This window comes from Elephas maximus, chromosome 23 (genome assembly GCF_024166365.1).
Source record: "Elephas maximus indicus isolate mEleMax1 chromosome 23, mEleMax1 primary haplotype, whole genome shotgun sequence".
Classification (NCBI taxonomy): Eukaryota; Metazoa; Chordata; class Mammalia; order Proboscidea; family Elephantidae; genus Elephas; species Elephas maximus.
In genome coordinates this window covers 9,277,147-9,299,630 of record NC_064841.1, presented here as the reverse complement: position 1 = coordinate 9,299,630, position 22,484 = coordinate 9,277,147, and the positions used below count along the sequence as shown (strand labels likewise).

Below are 22,484 nucleotides of genomic sequence, written 5' to 3'. Positions count from 1 at the left end.
GGTACTGGAGGATGTGAGAAGTACTAGATTCTGGATATGCTTAGGAGGTAGAGTTTATAGGACTGGCAGATGGGTCGATTCGGGGTGGTGAAACAGAGAGGAGGATAACTACTCCCAAGTGTTTCGCCCGAGCAACTGAAAGAATGCAGCTGCCATTTTCTGAGATGGAGAGGAAGTGACCGCGGAGCAAGCTTTGAAATCATCTTGCTGTGTTAAGTTTCCAATGTCGCTTGGACATCCAAGTGGAGATGTTAAGATGGAATCAGAGATTTCCAAGGCTGGAGATCTACCTGGAAGTTTTTTTTTTTTTTTATCATGTAGATGGTTTTGAAGGACATGAAACTCAGTGAGATCAGCTGGGACAGTGAGTATAGAGAAAAGATGAGCCCGAGGACAAGCCCTGGGGTCCTTTGATAGTTAGAAAGGTAGGTGAAGAAGAAAGAGAAATGAGAAGGAACAGTCTGTGAGGTGGAAGGAAAACCAAGGGAGAGTGGTGTCTGGTAGCAAGGGAGGAAATGCTTCCAGGAAGAGGGAGTGATCAACTGTGTCCAGTGCTGAGAAGAAGTCATTAGATTTGACATAAATTAACTATACCAAAACCCAAACCAAGTCAATTCTGATGTATGGCGACCCCATGTGTTACAGAGTAGAACTATATTCCATACGGTTTTCAATGCTGTGACCTTTTAAAAGCAGATCACCAGGCCTTTCTTCCAAGGTACCTCTGGGTGGCTTTGAACCGAAATCTTTCAGTTAGTAGTTGAGCACTTAATGATCTGTGCTCCAAAATTAACTACCAAACCAAGAAAACCAAACCCGTTGCTGTCAAGTCGATTCTGACCCATAGTGACCCTATAGGACAGAGTAGAACTGCCCCACTGGGTTTCCAAGGAGCACCTGGTGGATTCGAACTGCCGACTTTTTGGTTAGCAGCCATAGCTCTTAGCCACTATGCCATCAAGGCTCCAAAATTAACTATAGCACATATGAAATATTATTCAGCAATTAAAAACTAAAAAGACAAATATACTTGGTAATGTAGACACAGAAAAGCCTTCGAGACTTGTTAAGTGAGAAACAAAAGCAACAGAAACCCCCTCAACGACACACTCAGTATAGTATGACCCAATTTTTATTTTTTAAAAAAAAATTGTGGTATATTCACACAATGGAATACTACGCATTGATAAAGAACAGTGACGAATCTCTGAAACATTTCATAACGTGGAGGAACCTGGAAGGCATTATGCTGAGCGAAATTAGTCAGAGGCAAAAGGACAAATATTGTATAAGACCACTATTATAAGATCTTGAGAAATAGTAAACCTGAGAAGAACACATACTTTTGTGGTTACGAGGCAGGGAGGGAGGGAAGGTGGGAGAGGGTTTTTTATTGATTAATCAGTAGATAAGAAACGCTTTAGGTGAAGGGAAAGACAACACTCAATACATGGAAGGTCAGCTCAATTGGACGGGACCAAAAGCAAAGAAGTTTCCGGGATAAAATGAATGCTTCAAAGGTCAGCGGAGCAAGGGCGGAGGTCTGGGGAACATGGTTTGAGGTGACTTCTAAGTCAATTGGCAAAATAATTCTATTATGAAATCATTCTGCATCCCACTTTGAAATGTGGCGTCTGGGGTCTTAAATGCTAACAAGCGGCCATCTAAGATGCATCAATTGGTCTCAACCCACCTGAAGCAAAGGAAAATGAAGAACACCAAGGTCACACAACAACTAAGAGCCCAAGAGACAGAAAGGGCCACATGAACCAGAGACCTACATCATCCTGAGACCAGAAGAACTAGTTGGTGCCCGGCCACAATCGATGACTGCCGTGACAGGGAGCACAATGGAGAACCCCTGAGAGAGCAGGAGATCAGTGGGATACAGACCCCAAATTCTCATAAAAAGACCAAACTTAATGGTCTGACTGAGACTAGAGGAATCCCGGCGGCCATGGTCCCCAAACCTTCTGTTGGCACAGGACAGGAACCATCCCCGAAGACAACTCATCAGACATGAAAGGGACTGGTCAGCGGGTGGGAGAGAGATGCTGATGAAGAGTGAGCTAATTATATCAGGTGGACACTTGAGATTGTGTTGGCAACTCTTGTCTGGAGGGGGGATGGGAGGATAGAGAGAGAGAGAAGCTGGCAAAATTGTCACGAAAGGAGAGACTGGAAGGGCTGACTCGATAGGGGAAGAGCAGGTGGGAGTAGGGAGTGAGATGTATGTAAACTTATATGTGACAGACTGATTGGATTTGTAAACGTTCACTTGAAGCTTAATAACAGTTATTAAAAAAAAAGGTGTATATGAATAATTTATAAGTACACAGAAAGGGAAAAAGACACACATAAAATTTTAGGTGGTGATTATCTTTGGGGAAGGGGATTAGAATAAAAGAAGAGATGGGGGACCTCATTTTTTACTCTCTAAATATTTGTTTGAATATTAAATACCGGCTATATTGACATGTCTCTTTTGTAATTAAAAAAACAAAACAAAGGATGACCATGAGAACAATGAAAAAAGTAAAAACTTTTAACATGTAATTCTTCCTTTTGCATCAAATGATTATTGCTGTGATTAAAATTCACTTCTAAGATGAGAGAAAGAGAGAGAGGGAGAGATTGAGGGATTGAGACAGAGACAGAGAGGGAGAGAAACATTTACATTTTTACACTTTAGGTAAGAAAACATTATGAAGGTAATATAGCAAAAGGAAGCCACACTGTAAATGCCTAACCAAGAAATAGGGTTGTGCGGACCCTAAACATCTGGCAGAGGTAGCTACAGCAGTATTTAAGTACATTGTAGACCCTAAGGGTCTGTTGGTTGAATCCGAATCTGAGGCCTCCCTTTTCTTTGTGTTCCCAAGACATTCCCATTGGAGAAGAATATCGAGAGCATAATTCTACATACTTGAAAGTATAGACTTTTCAGAGGTGGAAGACACCTTTGTAGTTTGGAGCAACCTTTTCCTTTAGTAACCGATGAAATGAAGGCCCTCGGAGTTTAAGGGAATTGTTCAAAGTCACTGCGCATACACACATGCACACACACACACACACACAGATCTCTGTGCCTGTCTGTCTCCACATCTTTACTGAGTACTCACTCAAAGCCAAGCACTGTGCTTGGTGCTCTGCATTCTCACCCAGTCTTCACAACAATCTGTAAGGTAGGAATCACCATTTTATAGATGAGAGACCTGAAGCTCAAGTTCACCCAGTTAGCTAAGTGACGGAGCTCATGTTTGAAACTGTCTCTGAAGTCCGTGTTCCTAACCGTGGTGCAATACTGCCAGTCTCTGAGTGTGTACTCTGAACCAGGCCCTGGGCTGGGCTCTGCAATAGAGGAATCAGTAAGACAGATTGTCTGCCCTCCAGTAGGAAGGGCAGCCATGGGGTTAAGTAAAGTGACACCGTTCAGCAAGGACAAGGACAGAGGCGAGAGTATGGAAAGCCCAGAGAAGGGCATGATGGACCCTGACGGGGCAAAGGACTGAGAGATCTGGGGAGCCTCTTCAAGGACATGGGGCTTATCCTTGGTCTTGAACGTGATTCGAACCCTGGTCTCTGACTCAGCCCAGTACTTTCTACTACAACGCGGAGTAAAACAAACACAGTACAAAATTCCAGAACCAAACCTCCACAGCAGTACTACTTAATCACAGAGTAAACGCAATAGATGTTACTTGGATTCAAATTTGAATTAAAAGGAATTTCTGAGGAAGAAGAAACAAATGAGTAATAAGTCTACTTCGATCCCACGTGAAACTTTGACTATGCGTTTATTTCACTGAATTCCAGAATCTTCTGTGGATCGTAGAGTGTGCACAAGTATAATTTATCAGCAGTAACACCAGCTAAAAGTTACTGTGCTCAGATTATTCTAAATGCTTTAAACTATTTAAAAAAATGTACCTACCTTCACTTTGGTTCCAACGCTGATTCTTGCCTGTTGCCCCATTGCTAGGAAAGTGATTGAAATTTTGTCTTGTTCTAAGATGCGAACTCCAACGTAATGGTTCAAAGCCAAAAAGACTGGTTTAAATGAAACGAAGGGTGTGGAAGCGACAGAACTTGACCAATTCCAAGCCCTTACTCTGTTGCCTGCTTCATCTGAATATTGACCTCCCAAGATATTGATGCATACCCTGGGCAGGAAGGAAATTGAAAATCTTAAATAGTAACACTACATTTCAGCCCTGGAATTAACCTGTCACTTGCTAACCGGGTGGAGCAACAATTTATGCTAGCCAATGACACATGAATGGTGGAGAACCTCAGGTAACCATGACTCAATTCCATATTAATTTGAAATATGGGGTCCAATTAGAGACTGCATTGATAAAATGGGCTCAAAGGGTGGAACCAGGGTAGTGAAAGGATTTGGAAAATTATGTGTGGGAAGGATGAAGGGAGGGCAGGGGAAGATTTAGTCTTGAAAAATAGAGATACAGGGAAGTGGGCTATGCCCGCCATCTTAAAATACTGAAAGAGGAGAGAAAACTATACCCGTACTCACTGCTGTTGAGTCGATTCCGACTCACAGCGACCCCATGTGTTACAGAGTAGAACTGCTCCGTAAGGTTTTTTCGGTTGTAATGTTTACAGAAGCAGATCGCCAGACCTTTCTTCTGTGGCGTTGCTGGTGGGTTCAAACCATCAACCTTCCAGTTAGGAGCTGAGGGCAAACCATTTGAGCCACCCAGGCACCTTAAGGTGAAGACCAACCAAAAATCAAACCAAACTCGTTGCTGTCAAGTCATAGTGACCCTATGGGACGGAGTAGAGCTGCCCCATAATGTTTCCAAGGAGCAGCTGGTGGGTGTAAATTCTGAGGAAGGCAGCGCCCTCATATCGGGAGCCAGGCATCCTTCTTGGAAGCCTCTCGGCAGGGCAGGGTGCATGCGGGGTGAGGCTCAGGGGTCCCCTCTGAGATTACTGCTTGGGGGAAGAGCTCTGAAGCCGAGCAGAATGTGGAACTTAGACCATCGGGGCCTCTCCAACCTCTCCCTGTGGCTAATGCCACATGTCACTACATCGCATACCAGGTCAGCCCTGCACACCTGTGATCTGATGGAGTGAATGACCGCCTTCTACTCAGTTACGTCCTTCCCATTCTCTCTCTCCTTCTTCCAGCTAGTACCACCTACCCCTTCTTGAAGAGGGAGAAGAGGCACAGGTCTGGGTACTTAGAATGTTGGCTTCATTCGACAATGGAATATTTTTTAAAAATTAGATGAATGGCTGTACCACATGATGGATATAGTTAATGTCACTGAATTGTACACTTAAAAATGGGTAAAATGGCAATTTTTTTTGGTTTATATATATATATATATATACACACACACACACAACCACAATAAAACTAAAACGAACCAACCAACAAATTAAGTAAACTAGATGAATTGGCCATGAGGCCCTCCAGGGGTAAGAAAACTAATATCTCATTTTCCTGCATTGATTAATGGCAGCAATCTAATAGCAAAAGCACAAATGAGAAACTGAGGTGATTATCTTATTATATCTGGGGAAGGGGCGATTTAATTTTATCTTGAAATGTAGGTGCAAATAATATTAAATGAAAATTAGATAAATCAATCCCCCAAGTTATGACGGGTTTACATCCCAACAACTCCTTCTTAAGTTGGTTCTGATGTAAGTTGAATACCTTTTTTTTTTTTTAGTTTTCATTGTACTTTCCTTTTATTATCAATATCTTTATAAATCTGATCTTTAGTTGTCTCTGGGGATTGGCATGAGAATGATAACATCAGCAAATTACACGCTGCAACACTCTATGTAGTACGTATTACTAAAGATGAGGTGTACCAAAAAAGAAAGAAAGGATGGTGTGTGGTTTGTCCTAACTCGAGTGTGCCGTAAGTCCTCTGTATTTAATAACCACCCCTTGAGTCTATGCTATGTACAGATGTGCTGCAGTGTAGTGGTGAAGATTCAGGACGTGTCACGAGGAGCTGTAGTCCAGCAGTGGAGATGGACTTGCCATATGAAAGGCATTGAAGGTGCCATAAGACTGTCAAGGCCATGTCAGCGTGCCCAGGAGTTCAGCTAGTGGGTGGGTAGGGGGCTTCAAAAGAGAGGGAAACCTCCTGGAAACCAGTCAGTACCTGGTGACAATTAACGTACTGCTTCACCAAACATAATGCTGACGTTGTTAGTTACTGTAGGGTCGATTCTGACTCCTGATGACCCCATATGACCCCATGTGACCAAATATAATACAGAATTGCTACTGAGCCCTGAAGATCAAGTAGAAATTTTCCAATATACCTGGTGGTGACGGATTGACTATGAAGCCTACTGCTTTGGACTAAAAACACAAATGGCTCACTGAGTCCCAACTTCGTCAAATATTCGCAGTGTCCAAAGTTTGCCAACTATTGACAGAGTTTCTCCAGATGAGATTATTATACCCATAAATACCTTAAAGGAAGAAGAGTATCTCTTTCTGAAGAGCTTGAAAAGTTTAAATCGTGTGTGAAGTTAGAACCCAAATTTCATTTTGTCATGCTAAATAAAATGATATGAAGTCACGGAGTATGTATATTAGCAGATCAAGTTAGATCAGTATCTTAATTTTTTAAAATAGATTTTGTTTATATGTTATTGTTGTTGGTTCTGGCTACAGGAAACTTACTAGTTAGGAATATAGCTCAAATAATAAAAAAACAATACTCTGTAGCAGCTGTCCATTGGCAAATTATTGCTACAGGTGAGGCATTATAACATTATTAGGTATAGGCTGTAATAATGAGAAACTATGGGCTGGTGCCATGCCCTGGTGGTGCAGTGGTTAAGAGCTTGGCTGCTAACCAAAAGGTCAGCAGTTGGAATCTACCAGCTGCTCCTTGGAAGCCCTATGGAGCAGTTCTACTCTGTCCTATATAGTCACTATGAGTCAGGATCCACTCGATGGCAGTAGGTTTGGTTTTGGTTTGATATGGGTTTATATCCCAAATCCATGGGCTGACAATATAATTTAGAATTTTTTTCCTATATCACAGTTGTGTAGTTCATATATTTATGGAAAGAATATGGCGAGCTTTGTTTTGTATAGTTGCCTGGGATGAGAGAAATAAAAAATTTCCTTGTGTTGAGCATTACCATCTAAAGACCATTAACTGAAAGCTTCTTAAGGCCCTGTTTACTATTTAAAAGGACAAATAAAATTCCACAAAACAAACGAAACAGCAGCAGAAGGAACCCAGAAACCTACCAGACATTTCCATTGGGGTGATAGCAGGAACTTCTGCCAGAGGAATCCAGCAGTGCCAAGATGGCGGGCTTGGTGGGCATGTCTTCCTGGATTATACAGGTGAAGCCATTTATCTTGTTGGGCACTCGGATGATGGCCAGGTTTCCTGATGGGTAGCTGAGATCAGATAAGGTCATTTGAGTTGTTCTAAAGGCCCTTGACTATTCGGGAATGAATTCAATTCACAAGAAAGCCCCACTGAAACTATAAGGCCTTCTGAAAATGGGAGATAGTGTTACTACAAAAAGATTTTAAGTGCCTTTATGTGGATTGAGATACACTTATGAGACATAAAATTCCTCAACAAAACACTAGCAAACAGAATCTAGGAATACACAGAAAAGATTATACACCATGACCAAGTTCAACCTGCAAGCCCAGTTTACGCTTGAAAATGAATCAATGTGATATACCACAACCACAGGATAAAGGGCGAAAATCGCAAGAGCTTCTCGACATGCAGAAAGGCATTTGACGAAATCCAATGCCCTTTCATGACAAACACACTTAACAAACTAGAAATAGAAGGGAACTTCCTCCCCCTGATGAAGGGCATCTATGAGAAACCCACAGCTGACACTGTATTTAACAGTGAGAGATTGGACGCTTTTCCCCTAAAGTCAGGAACCAGATAAAGATGTCCACCTTCATCACTTCTAGTCAGCGTCACACTGGAAGTCCTAACCGGGGCAATGATCCAAGCCAACCCCAGGCCTGTTGCCGTTGAGTCAATTCCGACTCATAGTAACCCTATAGGACAGAGGCGAACTGCCACATAGGGTTTCCAAGGAGCACCTGGTGGATCTGAACTGCCAACCTTTTGGTTAGCAGCTGTAGCTCTTAACCACTAAGCCACCAGGGTTTCCTGGGCAATGATAGGCTAGGAAAATAAACAAAAGGCTTCCATATTGGAAGAAGAAAAATCTATTTGCAGATGACATGCTCTTGTGTGTACAGAAAATCCTAAGGAATCTACAAAACAATATCTTAGAGCTAATAATATAATTCAGCAAAGATGAGTGGTGAAGTGGTTAAAAGCTAAGCTGGTCAGCAGTTCAGAGATGATGTATACGCAATACGCAGACGGACTCTGAATCATTTTGAAAATCAGGTACAGCCTTCAAGAAAGTGAAGAAAAACTAAAGCCAGCCTATGAAAAAATAACTAGTAATAAAAGTTGGGTAAGTTATTTAAATTTTACTGATATAATTAAACATAACTTCACTGGGTCTAGGGAACTAAAACATCATCCTATTTCCTGTGCCACGTAAGTCATTTTTTTTTTGGTTTATTATTGGAGCTTGACTAAACATTTAGGACACTATGAATAAAAGTTATTTCCTTCTACTGATGACATGATCTTATACACAGAAAATCCTAAGGAATCCTCCAGAAAACTACTGAAACTAATAGAAGAGTTCAGCAGAGTATCAGGATACAAGATAAACATACAAAAATCAGTTGGGTTCCTCTACACCAACAAAAAGAACATCGAAGAGGAAATCACCAAATCAGTGCCATTTACAGTAGCCCCCAAGAAGATAAAATACTTAGGAATAAATCTTACCAGAGATGTAAAAGATTTATACAAAGAAAACTACAGTACACTTCTGCAAGAAACCAAAAGAGACTTACATAAGTGGAAGAACATACCTTGCTCGTGGATAGGAAGACTTAACATTATAAAAATGTCTATTCTACCAAAAGCGATCTATACATTTAATGCAATTCCAATCCAAATCCCAACAACATTCTTTAACGAGATGGAGAAACAAATCACCAATTTCATATGGAAGGGAAAGAGGCCCTGGATAAATAAGGCATTACTGAAAAAGAAGAACAAAGTGGGAGGCCTTACTTTACCTGATTTTAGAACCTATTATACTGCCACAGTAGTCAAAACAGCCTGGTACTGGTACAACAACAGACACATGGACCAATGGAACAGAATTGAGAATCCAGACATAAATCCATCCACATATGAGCAGCTGATATTTGACAAAAGCCCCAAAACAGTTAAATGGGGAAAAGACAGTCTTTTTAACAAATGGTGCTGGCATAATTGGATATCCATCTGCAAAAAAATGAAACAAGACCCATACCTCACTCCATGCACAAAAACTAACTCAAAATGGATCAAAGACCTAAATATAAAATCTAAAACGATAAAGATCATGGAAGAAAAAAGTTATTTCCTTCTACAAAGAGAGGCCCTCCGTTCACCAAAATGCCCTCCTCATTGCATGTAAACACTTCTGCTCTCGTCAATGCGTGGAACGGCCTCTATCTCGAGGTGCCTAATGGCCTGTGTATCAGACAGAAGTTCAAGGCGTCAGCCGCTTAGGGTTCCATAAAATGTGTATCCAACGTTTGTATTAACAATCAGCTGAAATACCATGTTGCTCCTGTAAACCTGTTGCCGTTGAGTAGTTTCCGACTCATAGTGACCCTATAGGATAGCGTAGAACTGCCCCACGGCGTTTCCGAGGACTAGTGGGTAGATTCAAGCTGCCGACCTTTTGGTTAGTAGTTGATCTCTTAACCACTGGGCTACCAGGACTCCAGCATGTTGCTCATGGATGCGTAAACTGGCACAAATTTTCTGGGGGGCAAAAATCTTATCAAAGCTTTAAGATATCCATAATGTCTTACCCAGAATGTCTACCCCTAGGTATGTAATTCAGGAAAAAAATGACAAGTATACACAAAGCTGTTCATTCAGCTGTCGTGTCTAACGGCAAAAAAGTTTTGAAACCACCTTTGTTCAGCAATAGGAGACAGGTTAAATAATGAAATACTATGCGGTTATAAAAACGGTGGTGTATTTCTGTATTTACTGCACATTATATACTTATAACATTATTTACTGCATAATATTATGTGAAGAGGGCAAAATATTATGCATAAATAGATGAAGAATTGATTTTAAAAGCACTACGGGGTCGCTATGAGTCGGAATCTACTCAATGGCAGTGGGTTTGGTTTTTTTTTTTTTATATAGGAAACCCTGGTGGCAGAGTGGTTAAATGCTATGGCTGCTAACCAAAAGGTCAGCAGTTTGAATCCACCAGGCGCTCCTTGGAAACTACGGGGCAGTTCTACTCTGTCCTATAGGGTTGCTATGAGTTGGGATCGACGTGATGGCAACCGGTTTGTTTTTTTGTTTTTTTTCTTTTTTTAAATCTCTATATAGGCTCATAAAAAAAAAAAAACATAGAAAAAGGTCAGGGAAGATAGACATAAAAAGATGTTATCAGCTTTTCTCTGGGTGATGGGATTTGGGGGTAGGCTTTTTCTTTATCTGTTTCTGTATTCTTTCTTTTACCTTTGTTTTTGTGAAGAAATGAAGCTAATAAAAATACTCTGTTGAAAGAAAGGATACAATATTTGTGTTGTCCCATCTGGAAATGAAGTCAGAAACTTGTTCCCGTGTTTGTAGCTCCTCTCTAACAGCTGGTCCTCCGCCAGGGTCTGCACGCCACAGAAAGCAGAAGGATACTTACTTGGTAACGGCTTCAGACACAAAATGTTAAGTATGACAACAATGGACATTATCTGGTTGCTAGACAGCTATACAAACCATTTCTTAATTTAAAATTTTGGCCAAGCTTCAGAGTCAGGGAACAATCCTTAGGAATCGTTGAAGGCTGACCCCCAACCCCTGCAGTATAACTCGATACAACTTTTTGGTAGAAATACGACATTGCATTGTGTTTGAGGTTTTTTTTTTTTTTTTAACTTATACACATATTACTGTAAAAATAAAACAAAAGATGATAAAAATCAACCCCGGCAAAATGTAAACATCCTATATGCTGATTTTAACAGTGGTTACGCAACTGTAAACATTTGGCAAAATTCATAGAACTGTACACTTAAAAAGGGTGAATTTTACTGCATGTGAATTTTAAAATCTGCCTTAAAACAAAACTTCAGTATAAGCTGCAGAAGCTGGTCTCTCTTCAGGGTTGCTCTTGAAATTCATTTGATCAAAACCCTGGTTAGTGTAGGAAGGTGAAGACAGACACAGGGATATATTCCTTATTTTTCTTCGAGTTTAACTATTTCATATGTTACAGTCAATAGGGAAATGAATGTATATTTATGTTTACTTCATCACATATATATTAACTCATGTTTTAAAAAGATAACTTCTTGTCTTTTGGGGGGGTATTTCAAAGAAATTTAAAGAAATCATTTTATCTTTCACTTCTATTTCAGAGGAAACCCTGGTGGTATAGTGGTGAAATGCTACGGCTACTAACCAAAAGGTCAGCAGTTCAAATCCACCAGGCGCTCCTTGGAAATTCTATGGGGTGGTTCTGCTTTGTCCTATAGGGCTGCTACGAGTTGGAATCGACTCGACAGCGACCCGTCTTACTACTTTGGAAGTTAGAAACTCTGCTTCTATTGTTTCTATTGAAATTTCCAGCATGAGACTTCAATTTAGCAAGTCTAAAATTATCCTATGGACTTATTACCCCTAGTTTATCATTGCTTTCAAGTTCCACCCATGTCAGCGCATGTATGAGAACTTCATTTCTCTTCAGGAATTAATAGTAATTCCTTGTAGGTGTCCATCGCACTTTGCTTATCCATTCCTCTGTTGAGGAGTACATAGCTTGTCTCCACCCTTAGACTACTGTGAACAATGTTGCAGTGTACACTGGTATACAAGTATCTGTGTTCAATTTCAATTCTTTTGGATGTATAACTGCTATTGTTATGTGCTGTTGAATCGGTTCTGACTCATAGCGACCCCACAGGACAGAGCAGAACTGCCCCACAGGGTTTCCAAGGAGTGGATGGTGGATTCAAACAGGCAACCTTTTGGTTAGCAGCTGATCTCTTAACCACTGCACCACCAGGGATCCTGATCTATAATCAGGAGTGGTATATATCCAAGTCATATGACAATTCGATGTTCAACTCTTTGAGGAATGCCCAAAATGTTTCCACAGTGATTGCATCGTTTTACATTCCCACCCGCAATGCACGACTGTTCCAATTTCTCCACATCTTCACCAACACTTGTTAATTGCTGTTTTTCAGATAACAGCCATCCTAGTGGGTGTGAAGTGCCTACAATGCATTTTAATACCTTTTAGATCTATCTTCCAGGTCATTAGTTTGCTCCTTAGTTGGATCCAATGTGCTTTTTAAACTCTCATCTTTTGGGTTTTTAAGGATTGGCTAATTTTTGGAAGGAGATCACCAGCCCTTTCTTCCTAGTCTGTCTTAGCCTGGAAGGTCTGCTGAAACCTGTCCACCACAGGTGATCCTGCCAGTATTTGAAATAGTGGTGGCATAGCTTCCAGTATCATAGCAACACACAAGCCACCACAGTATGACAAATGGGCAGACAGGCGGTGGCACACAGCTATTGAAATGCCCGTCAATGTAAACTATGCAACTAAATAAAAAAGAGAGAAAATTATATATGATACAATTACAAGTATGTTGACAAAGACTATGCATAGAATAAAGTCTACAATGGTGCTGTCTCATAGAACTTTCTATGACAATAAAAATGTTCCCTATGTGCACTGTCCAATATGGTAGCCTCTAGGCACATGGAGCTATTGAGCATTTGAAATAGGACTAGTGTTACTAAGGAACTGAATTTGAAATTTGATTTAATATTAATTTTAATTTAAAGAGCCATATTACGTGGTAGTTGCTACCATATTGAGCAGTACAGGACTAAACATGTTAAAATATTAATAATGTTTTTTGGGGAAGTGGTTGGGGCTTTTGGTGATTTTCTCCCCTTCTTTCTAGTTTTATACATGATCCAAGTGTTCTTTAATGTGCAATTATCACATTTTACTGTAAAAAAATTTTTTTTTTTTTTTATTATTTGGCGAGTTCCCCCCGCCACCTTTTTATTTTGTTTGTCCCCTTTGTTTTTTTTTTTAATAACTTTTATTAAACTTCAAGTGAACGTTTACAAATCCAATCAGTCTGTCACATATAAGTTTACATACATCTCACTCCCTACTCCCACTTGCTCTCCCCCTCTTGAGTCAGCCCTTTCAGTCTCTCCTTTCTTGACAATTTTGCCAGCTTCCCTCTCTCTCTATCCTCCCATCCCCCCTCCAGACAAGAGTTGCCAACACAATCTCAAGTGTCCACCTGATATAATTAGCTCATTCTTCATCAGCATCTCCCACCCGCTGACCAGTCCCTTTCATGTCTGATGAGTTGTCTTCGGGGATGGTTCCTGTCCTGTGTCAACAGAAGGTCTGGGGAGCATGGCCGCCGGGATTCCTCTGGTCTCAGTCAGACCATTAAGTTTGGTCTTTTTATGAGAATTTGGGGTCTGCATCCCACTGATCTCCTGCTCTCTCAGGGGTCCTCTGCTGTGCTCCCTGTCAGGGCAGTCATCGATTGTGGCCGGGCACCACCTAGTTCTTCTGGTCTCAGGATGATGTAGGTCTCTGGTTCATGTGGCCCTTTCTGTCTCTTGGGCTCTTAGTTGTCGTGTGGCCTTGGTGTTCTTCATTTTCCTTTGCTCCAGGTGGGTTGAGACCAATTGCTGCATCTTAGATGGCCGCTTGTTAGCATTTAAGACCCCAGACACCACATTTCAAAGTGGGATGCAGAATGATTTCATAATAGAATTCTTTTGCCAATTGACTTAGAAGTCCCCGCAAACCATGTTCCCCAGACCCCCGGGCTTGCTCCGCTGACCTTTGAAGCATTCATTTTATCCCGGAAACTGCTTTTGGTCCAGTCCAATTGAGCTGACCTTCCATGTATTGAGTGTTGTCTTTCCCTTCACCTAAAGCAGTTCTTATCTACTGATTAATCAATAAAAAACCCTCTCCCACCCTCCCTCCCTCCCCCCCTCGTAACCACAAAAGTATGTGTTCTTCTCAGGTTTACTGTTTCTCAAGATCTTATAATAGTGGTCTTATACAATATTTGTCCTTTTGCCTCTGACTCATTTCGCTCAGCATAATGCCTTCCAGGTTCCTCCATGTTATGAAATGTTTCAGAGATTCGTCACTGTTCTTTATCGATGCGTAGTATTCCATTGTGTGAATATACCACAATTTATTTACCCATTCATCCGTTGATGGACACCTTGGTTGCTTCCAACTTTTTGCTATTGTAAACAGAGCTGCAATAAACATGGGTGTGCATATATCTGTTTGTGTGAAGGCTCTTGTATCTCTAGGGTATATTCCGAGGAGTGGGATTTCTGGGTTGTATGGTAGTTCTATTTCTAACTGTTTAAGAAAGCGCCAGATAGATTTCCAAAGTGGTTGTACCATTTTGCATTCCCACCAGCAGTGTATGAGAGTTCCAATCTCTCCGCAGCCTCTCCAACATCTATTATTTTGTGTTTTTTGGATTAATGCCAGCCTAGTTGGTGTGAGATGGAATCTCATCGTAGTTTTAATTTGCATTTCTCTAATGGCTAATGATCGAGAGCATTTTCTCATGTATCTGTTGGCTGCCTGAATATCTTCTTTAGTGAAATGTGTGTTCATATCCTTTGCCCACTTCTTGATTGGGTTGTTTGTCTTTTTGTGGTTGAGTTTTGACAGAATCATGTAGATTTTAGAGATCAGGCGCTGGTCGGAGATGTCATAGCTGAAAATTCTTTCCCAGTCTGTAGGTGGTCTTTTTACTCTTTTGGTGAAGTCTTTAGATGAGCATAGGTGTTTGATTTTTAGGAGCTCCCAGTTATCGGGTTTCTCTTCATCATTTTTGGTAATGTATTGTATTCTGTTTATGCCTTGTATTAGGGCTCCTAGGGTTGTCCCTCTTTTTTCTTCCATGATCTTTATCGTTTTAGTCTTTATGTTTAGGTCTTTGATCCACTTGGAGTTAGTTTTTGTGCATGGTGTGAGGTATGGGTCCTGTTTCATTTTTTTGCAAATGGATATCCAGTTATGCCAGCACCATTTGTTAAAAAGGCTATCTTTTCCCCAGTTAATTGACACTGGTCCTTTGTCAAATATCAGCTGCTCATACGTGGATGGATCTATGTCTGGGTTCTCAATTCTGTTCCATTGGTCTATGTGTCTGTTGTTGTAACAATACCAGGCTGTTTTGACTACTGTGGCTGTATAATAGGTTCTGAAGTCAGGTAAGGTGAGGCCTCCCACTTTCTTCTTCTTTTTCAGTAGTGCTTTGCTTATCCGGGGCTTCTTTCCCTTCCATATGAAATTGGTGATTTGTTTCTCTATCTCCTTAAAATATGACATTGGAATTTGGATCGGAAGTGCGTTAAATGTATAGATGGCTTTTGGTAGAATAGACATTTTTACTATGTTAAGTCTTCCTATCCATGAGCAAGGTATGTTTTTCCACTTAAGTATGTCCTTTTGAATTTCTTGTAGTAGAGCTTTGTAGTTTTCTTTGTATAGGTCTTTTACATCTTTGGTAAGATTTATTCCTAAGTATCTTATCTTCTTGGGAGCTACTGTGAATGGTATTGATTTGGTTATTTCCTCTTCGGTGTTCTTTTTGTTGATGTAGAGGAATCCAAGTGATTTTTGTATGTTTATTTTATAACCTGAGACTCTGCCAAACTCTTCTATTAGTTTCAGTAGTTTTCTGGAGGATTCCTTAGGGTTTTCTGTGTATATAATCATGTCATCTGCAAATAGTGATAACTTTACTTCTTCCTTGCCAATCGGGATACCTTTTATTTCTTTGTCTAGCCTAATTGCCCTGGCTAAGACTTCCAACACGATGTTGAATAAGAGCGGTGATTAAGGGCATCCTTGTCTGGTTCCCGTTCTCAAGGGAAATGCTTTCAGGTTCTCTCCATTTAGAGTGATATTGGCTGTTGGCTTTGCATAGATGCCCTTTATTATGTTGAGGAATTTTCCTTCAATTCCTATTTTGGTAAGAGTTTTTATCATAAATGGGTGTTGGACTTTGTCAAATGCCTTTTCTGCATCAATTGATAAGATCATGTGGTTTTTGTCTTTTGTTTTATTTATGTGATGGATTACATTAATGGTTTTTCTGATATTAAACCAGCCTTGCATACCTGGTATAAATCCCACTTGATCAGGGTGAATTATTTTTTTGATGTGTTGTTGGATTCTATTGGCTAGAATTTTGTTGAGGATTTTTGCATCAATGTTCATGAGGGATATAGGTCTATAATTTTCTTTTTTTGTAATGTCTTTACCTGGTTTTGGTATCAGGGAGATGGCGGCTTCATAGAACGAGTTGGGTAGTATTCCGTCATTTTCTATGCTTTGGAATACCTTTAGTAGTAGTGGTGTTAACTTTTCTCTGAAAGTTTGGTAGAACTCTGCAGTGAAGCCGTCCGGGCCAGGGCTTTTTTTTGTTGGGAGTTTTTTGATTACCGTTTCAATCTCTTTTTTTGTTATGGGTCTATTTAGTTGTTCTACTTCTGAATGTGTTAGTTTAGGTAGGTAGTGTTTTTCCAGGAATTCATCCATTTCTTCTAGGTTTTCAAATTTGTTAGAGTATAATTTTTCATAATAATCTGAAATGATTCTTTTAATTTCATTTGGTTCTGTTGTGATGTGGTCCTTCTCATTTCTTATTCGGGTTATTTGTTTCCTTTCCTGTATTTCTTTAGTCAGTCTAGCCAATGGTTTATCAATTTTGTTAATTTTTTCAAAGAACCAGCTTTTGGCTTTGTTAATTCTTTCAATTGTTTTTCTGCTCTCTAATTCATTTAGTTCAGCTCTAATTTTTATTATTTGTTTTCTTCTGGTGCCTGATGGGTTCTTTTGTTGCTCACTTTCTATTTGTTCAAGTTGTAGGGACAGTTCTCTGCTTTTGGCTCTTTCTTCTTTTTGTATGTGTGCATTTATTGATATAAATTGGCCTCTGAGCACTGCTTTTGCTGTGTCCCAGAGGTTTTGATAGGAAGTATTTTCATTCTCGTTGCTTTCTATGAATTTCCTTATTCCCTCCTTGATGTCTTCTATAACCCAGTCTTTTTTCAGGAGGGTATTGTTCATTTTCCAAGTATTTGATTTCTTTTCCCTAGTTTTTCTGTTATTGATCTCTAGTTTTATTGCCTTGTGGTCTGAGAAGATGCTTTGTAATATTTCGATGTTTTGGACTCTGCAAAGGTTTGTTTTAGGACCTAATATGTGGTCTATTCTAGAGAATGTTCCATGTGCGCTAGAAAAAAAAGTATATTTGCAGCAGTTGGGTGGAGAGTTCTGTATAAGTCAATGAGGTCAAGTTGGTTGATTGTTGTAATTAGATCTTCCGTGTCTCTGTTGAGCTTCTTACTGGATGTCCTGTCCTTCTCCGAAAGTGGTGTGTTGAAGTCTCCTACTATAATTGTGGAGGTGTCTATCTCACTTTTCAGTTCTGTTAAAATTTGATTTATGTATCTTGCAGCCCTGTCATTGGGTGCGTAAATATTTAATATGGTTATGTCTTCCTGATCAATTGTCCCTTTTATCATTATATAGTGTCCTTCTTTATCCTTTGTGGTGGATTTAAGTCTAAAGTCTATTTTGTCAGAAATTAATATTGCTACTCCTCTTCTTTTTTGCTTATTGTTTGCTTGATATACTTTTTTCCATCCTTTGAGTTTTAGTTTGTTTGTGTCTCTAAGTCTAAGGTGTGTCTCTTGTAGGCAGCATATAGATGGATCGTGTTTCTTTATCCAGTCTGTGACTCTCTGTCTCTTTATTGGTGCATTTAGTCCATTTACATTCAGGGTAATTATAGATAAATAAATTTTTAGTGCTGTCATTTTGATGCCTTTTTATGTGTGTTGTTGACAATTTCATTTTTCCACATACTTTTTTGTGCTGAGGCGTTTTTCTTAGTAAATTGTGAGATCCTCATTTTCATAGTGCTTGACTTTATGTTAGTTGAGTCGTTACATTTTTCTTGGTTTTTATCTTGAGTTATAGAGTTGTTATACCTCTTTGTGGTTACCTTATTATTTACCCCTATTTTTCTAAGTAAAAACCTAACTTGTATTGTTCTATATCGCCTTGTATCACTCTCCATATGGCAGTTCAATGTCTCCTGTATTTAGTCCCTCTTTTTGATTATTGTGATCTTTTACCTATTGACTTCCATGATTCCCTGTTATGTGTATTTTTATTTATTTTTTTAATTAATCTTAATTTGTTTGTTTTTGTGATTTCCCTGTTTGAGTTGATATCAGGACGTTCTGTTTTGTGACCTTGTGTTGTGCTGATATCTGATATTATTGGTTCTCTGACCAAACAATATCCTTTAGTATTTCTTGTAGCTTTGGTTTGTTTTTTGCAAATTCTCTAAACTTGTGTTTGTCTGTAAATATCTTAATTTCGCCTTCATATTTCAGAGAGAGTTTTGCTGGATATATGATCCTTGGCTGGCAGTTTTTCTCCTTCAGTGTTCTGTATATGTCGTCCCATTCCCTTCTTGCCTGCATGGTTTCTGCTGAGTAGTCTGAACTAATTCTTATTGATTCTCCCTTGAAGGAAACCTTTCTTTTCTCCCTGGCTGCTTTTAAAATTTTCTGTTTATCTTTGGTTTTGGTGAGTTTGATGATAATATGTCTTGGTGTTTTTCTTTTTGGATCAATCTTAAATGGGGTTCGATGAGCATCTTGGATAGCTATCCTTTCGTCTTTCATGATGTCAGGGAAGTTTTCTGTCAGGAGTTCTTCAACTATTTTCTCTGTGTTTTCTGTCCCCCCTTCCTGTTCTGGGACTCCAGTCACCCGCAGGTTATTCTTCTTGATAGAGTCCCATATAATTCTTAGGGTTTCTTCATTTTTTTAAATTCTTTTATCCGATTTTTTTTCAGCTATGTTGGTGTTGATTCCCTGGTCCTCCAGATGTCCCAGTCTGCATTCTAATTGCTCGAGTCTGCTCCTCTGACTTCCTAGTGCGTTGTCTAATTCTGTTATTTTACTGTTAATCTTTTGGATTTCTACATGTTGTCTCTCTATGGATTCTTGCAACTTATTAATTTTTCCAGTATGTTCTTGAATAATCTTTTTGAGTTCTTCAACAGTTTTATCAGTGTGTTCCTTGGCTTTTTCTGCAGTTATCCTAATTTCATTTGTGATATCATTAAGCATTCTGTAAATTAGTTTTTTATATTCTGTATCTGATAATTCCAAGATTGTATCTTCATTTGGGAAAGGTTTTGATTCTTTTGTTTGGGGGGTTGGAGAAGCTGTCACGGTCTGCTTCTTTAAGTGGTTTGATATGGATTGTTGTCTCCGAGCCATCACTGGGAAACTAGTTTTTCCAGAAAATCTGCTGCGTCCAGTCCAAATCCCTGCGGGACGGTTCCCCAGCTCGGATGCTGCTCTTTCTGCTCCAAGACCAGTCACTGCCTCCCGGGGACTTCTCCTACCGGCTGCGTCCCACGCCGCCCGTGGAACCGGCTGGTCCCCCTCCCGGGGTTAGTTCAGGAGGGTGGAGCAGGTCTCTGTGCTTGTGCCGTACCTGACTGGTGCGCTGGCTCCAGGCTCTGGAAACAATCGCTGCTTCCCCGTATTAGTTCGTTCTCCGTCTCTAAATCTGTGTTTGTTGTTCAAGGTTCGTAGATTGTTATGTATGTGATCGATTCACTTGTTTTTCCGTGTCTTTGTTGTAAGAGTGATCCGAGGTAGCGTCTGCCTAGTCCGCCATCTTGGCTCCGCCCTGAGTCACTGTAAAAAAATTTTTAAGCAAAGTCCCAAAAACCTGTTGCCGGCGAGTGGATTCCAACTCATAGCGACCCTACAGGACAGAGTAGAACTGCCTGGAAGGGCTTCCTAGGATGTAATCTTTCTGGAAGCAGACTGCCACATCTTTGTCCTGTGGAATGGCTGGTGGGTTTGAACCGCTGACTTTTCAGTTAGCAGTCAAGAACTTAACCATTGAGTCACCAGCAAAATGGTTCCCTGTAAAAAACACTGTTATAAAGTCTAGTAGAAATTGAAAGCCCAGATTTGATAAATTACAAGCTAGTTACCTTTCCACACGCTATCCTAGAATCACAACAGATAATGGGTAAGTTACTGGCATCTGCTTGAAAATCAAACATGCTCTTCTCGGGTGACTTCTTTTCTGGAATATCCACAGAGAGTTGATAAGAAATTGTTTTTAAGTGCCTCGAATCTAAAGGGAAGAGAAGCACATGAAAGCAAATTTATATTTTCCAAAACCTCACTTCTAAAATTAAATTTTAAACTCTATTGCAAATGTCGTTGTTGTTGTTAGGTGCCGTCGAGTCGGTTCCGACTCATAGCGACCCTATCTATGCCCAACAGAACGAAACACTGCCCGGTCCTGCACCTATTGCAAATATACTGACTTATTAGGCACTTATTTTAAAGGAAGAAAAATGAGGAACTTCATTCAATTAAAATGAGAATCTTCTTTGTTAAAAAATAAAGACATCATTCGATAAAAACAAAAATGAAGATTTTCATTAAGTGGCATTTTCTGGCCTTTTATTGTGGCATGAAATACTTGAATATCAAGGAATATCTAGAGATTTAGTCACAAACACAAAATAAACAAAAATATCTTCGCCCCAAATATCTTTTCAATAGCTTTGGGTGGTAGAGGAGGAGACTGGTACTCAGAACGGTTAAGTAAATTACCCGAAGTTCAACAGTGTTTAAGGAGAGGACCAAGGACATGAGTCTAGACTCCTGATTCTAAAATCAGTGTTCCTAGACTATAATTTTAATTTTATGGCCAGCCCACTGACTGTACAAACATATGAGAAAGGAATCCGATTTATTTTTGAAGATTTTCCATACCCAAGCTTGCAAACAAAATGGAATGTGTGCTTAATAAAACAAAGGGCAATGAAAGCTCTTTGAGGCTATCTGCAAAGTGCTCTATTTAAAAAACAAAAAAACTGTTGCCTTCTTGATTTTGTCTCATAGCAACCCTATAGGACACAGTGGAACTGCCCCATAGGGTTTCCAAGGAGCCGATGGTGGATTCCAGCTGCTGACCTTTTGATTAGCAGCTAAGCTCTTAACCATTGCACCACCAGGGCTCCAAAGTGCTCTGCGTTATTTGTTGTTAGGTGCCATTGATTTGGTTCTGGCTCATAGGGACCCCATGTACAACAGGATGAAACACTGCCTGGTCCTGCGCCGTCCTCACAAATGTTGCTATGCTTGAGCCCATTGTTGCAGCCACTGTGTTAATCCATCTTGTTGAGGGTCTTCTGCTTTTACACCAACCATCTACTTTACCCAGCATGATGTCCTTCTCCAGGGACTGATCTCTCCTGACAACATGTTCGTGAGACGAAGTCTCGCCATCCTTGCTTCTAAGGAGCATTCTGGCTGTACTTATTCCAAGTCAGATTTGTTCATTCTTTTGGCAGTCCATGGTATATGGAATATTCTTTGTTAACACCATAATTCAAAGGCTTCAATTCTTTTTTGGTCTTCCTTATTCATTGCCCAGCTTTCACATTCATATGAGGCAATTGAAAACATTATAGCTTGGGTCAGGACACCTTAATCTTCAAGATGACATCTTTGCTTTTTAATGCTTTAAAGAGGTCTTTTGTAGCAGATTTGTCCACTGCAATGTGTCATTTGATTTCTTGCTTGTTGCTTCCATGGGTGTTGATTGTGGATCCCAGTAAAATGAAATCCTTGACAACTTCAATCTTTCCTCTGTTTATCATGATGTTGTTTATTGGTCCATTTGTGAGGATTTTTTGTTTTCTTTATGTTGAGGTGTAATCCATACTGAAGGCTGTGGTCTTTGATCTTCATTAGTAAGTGCTTCAAGTCCTCTTCACTTTCAGCAAGCAAGGTTGTGTCATCTGCATAACACAGGTTGTTAATGAGTCTTCCTCTAATCCTGATACCCCGTTCTTCTTCATATAGTCCAGGATGAATAAACATGGTGAAAGGATATAACCCTGACACATACCTTTCCTGACTTTAGACCATGCAGTAGCCCCTTGTTCTGTTTGAACAATTGCCTCGTGATCTATGTACAAGTTTCTCATGAACAATTAAGTGCTCTGGAACTCCCATTCTTAGCAATGTTGTTCATAACTCGCTATGATCCACATGGTCGAATGCCTCTGTATAGTCAATGAAACACAGGAAACATCTTTCTGGAACTAGGACCTACAAAACCAGATGGCTGAAACACCAGATTTCCTGAGCCATTTTGGTTAGTGCAGGCTTTACCATACTTAGAAATGAAAATTTATATATTACTTTAAAAATATACTCATTTTAGCTCTT

The 22,484-nt window shown here is 39.9% G+C and overlaps 1 protein-coding gene across 1 annotated transcript in view; it reads right to left on the bottom strand.

Annotated features, from left to right (window-relative positions):
* The window catches only part of ERICH6 (glutamate rich 6), a 47,701-nt gene that overhangs the window by 4,918 nt on the left and 20,299 nt on the right, over positions 1-22,484 (bottom strand). Inside the window, exons 12-15 of the mRNA XM_049867095.1 lie at positions 20,225-20,370; positions 10,677-10,765; positions 7,256-7,411; positions 3,935-4,163 (exon numbers count right to left, since the gene is read on the bottom strand). Of these exons, the coding sequence (XP_049723052.1) occupies positions 3,935-4,163; positions 7,256-7,411; positions 10,677-10,765; positions 20,225-20,370 (620 nt within the window). The remainder of the gene's footprint in view (positions 1-3,934; positions 4,164-7,255; positions 7,412-10,676; positions 10,766-20,224; positions 20,371-22,484) is intronic.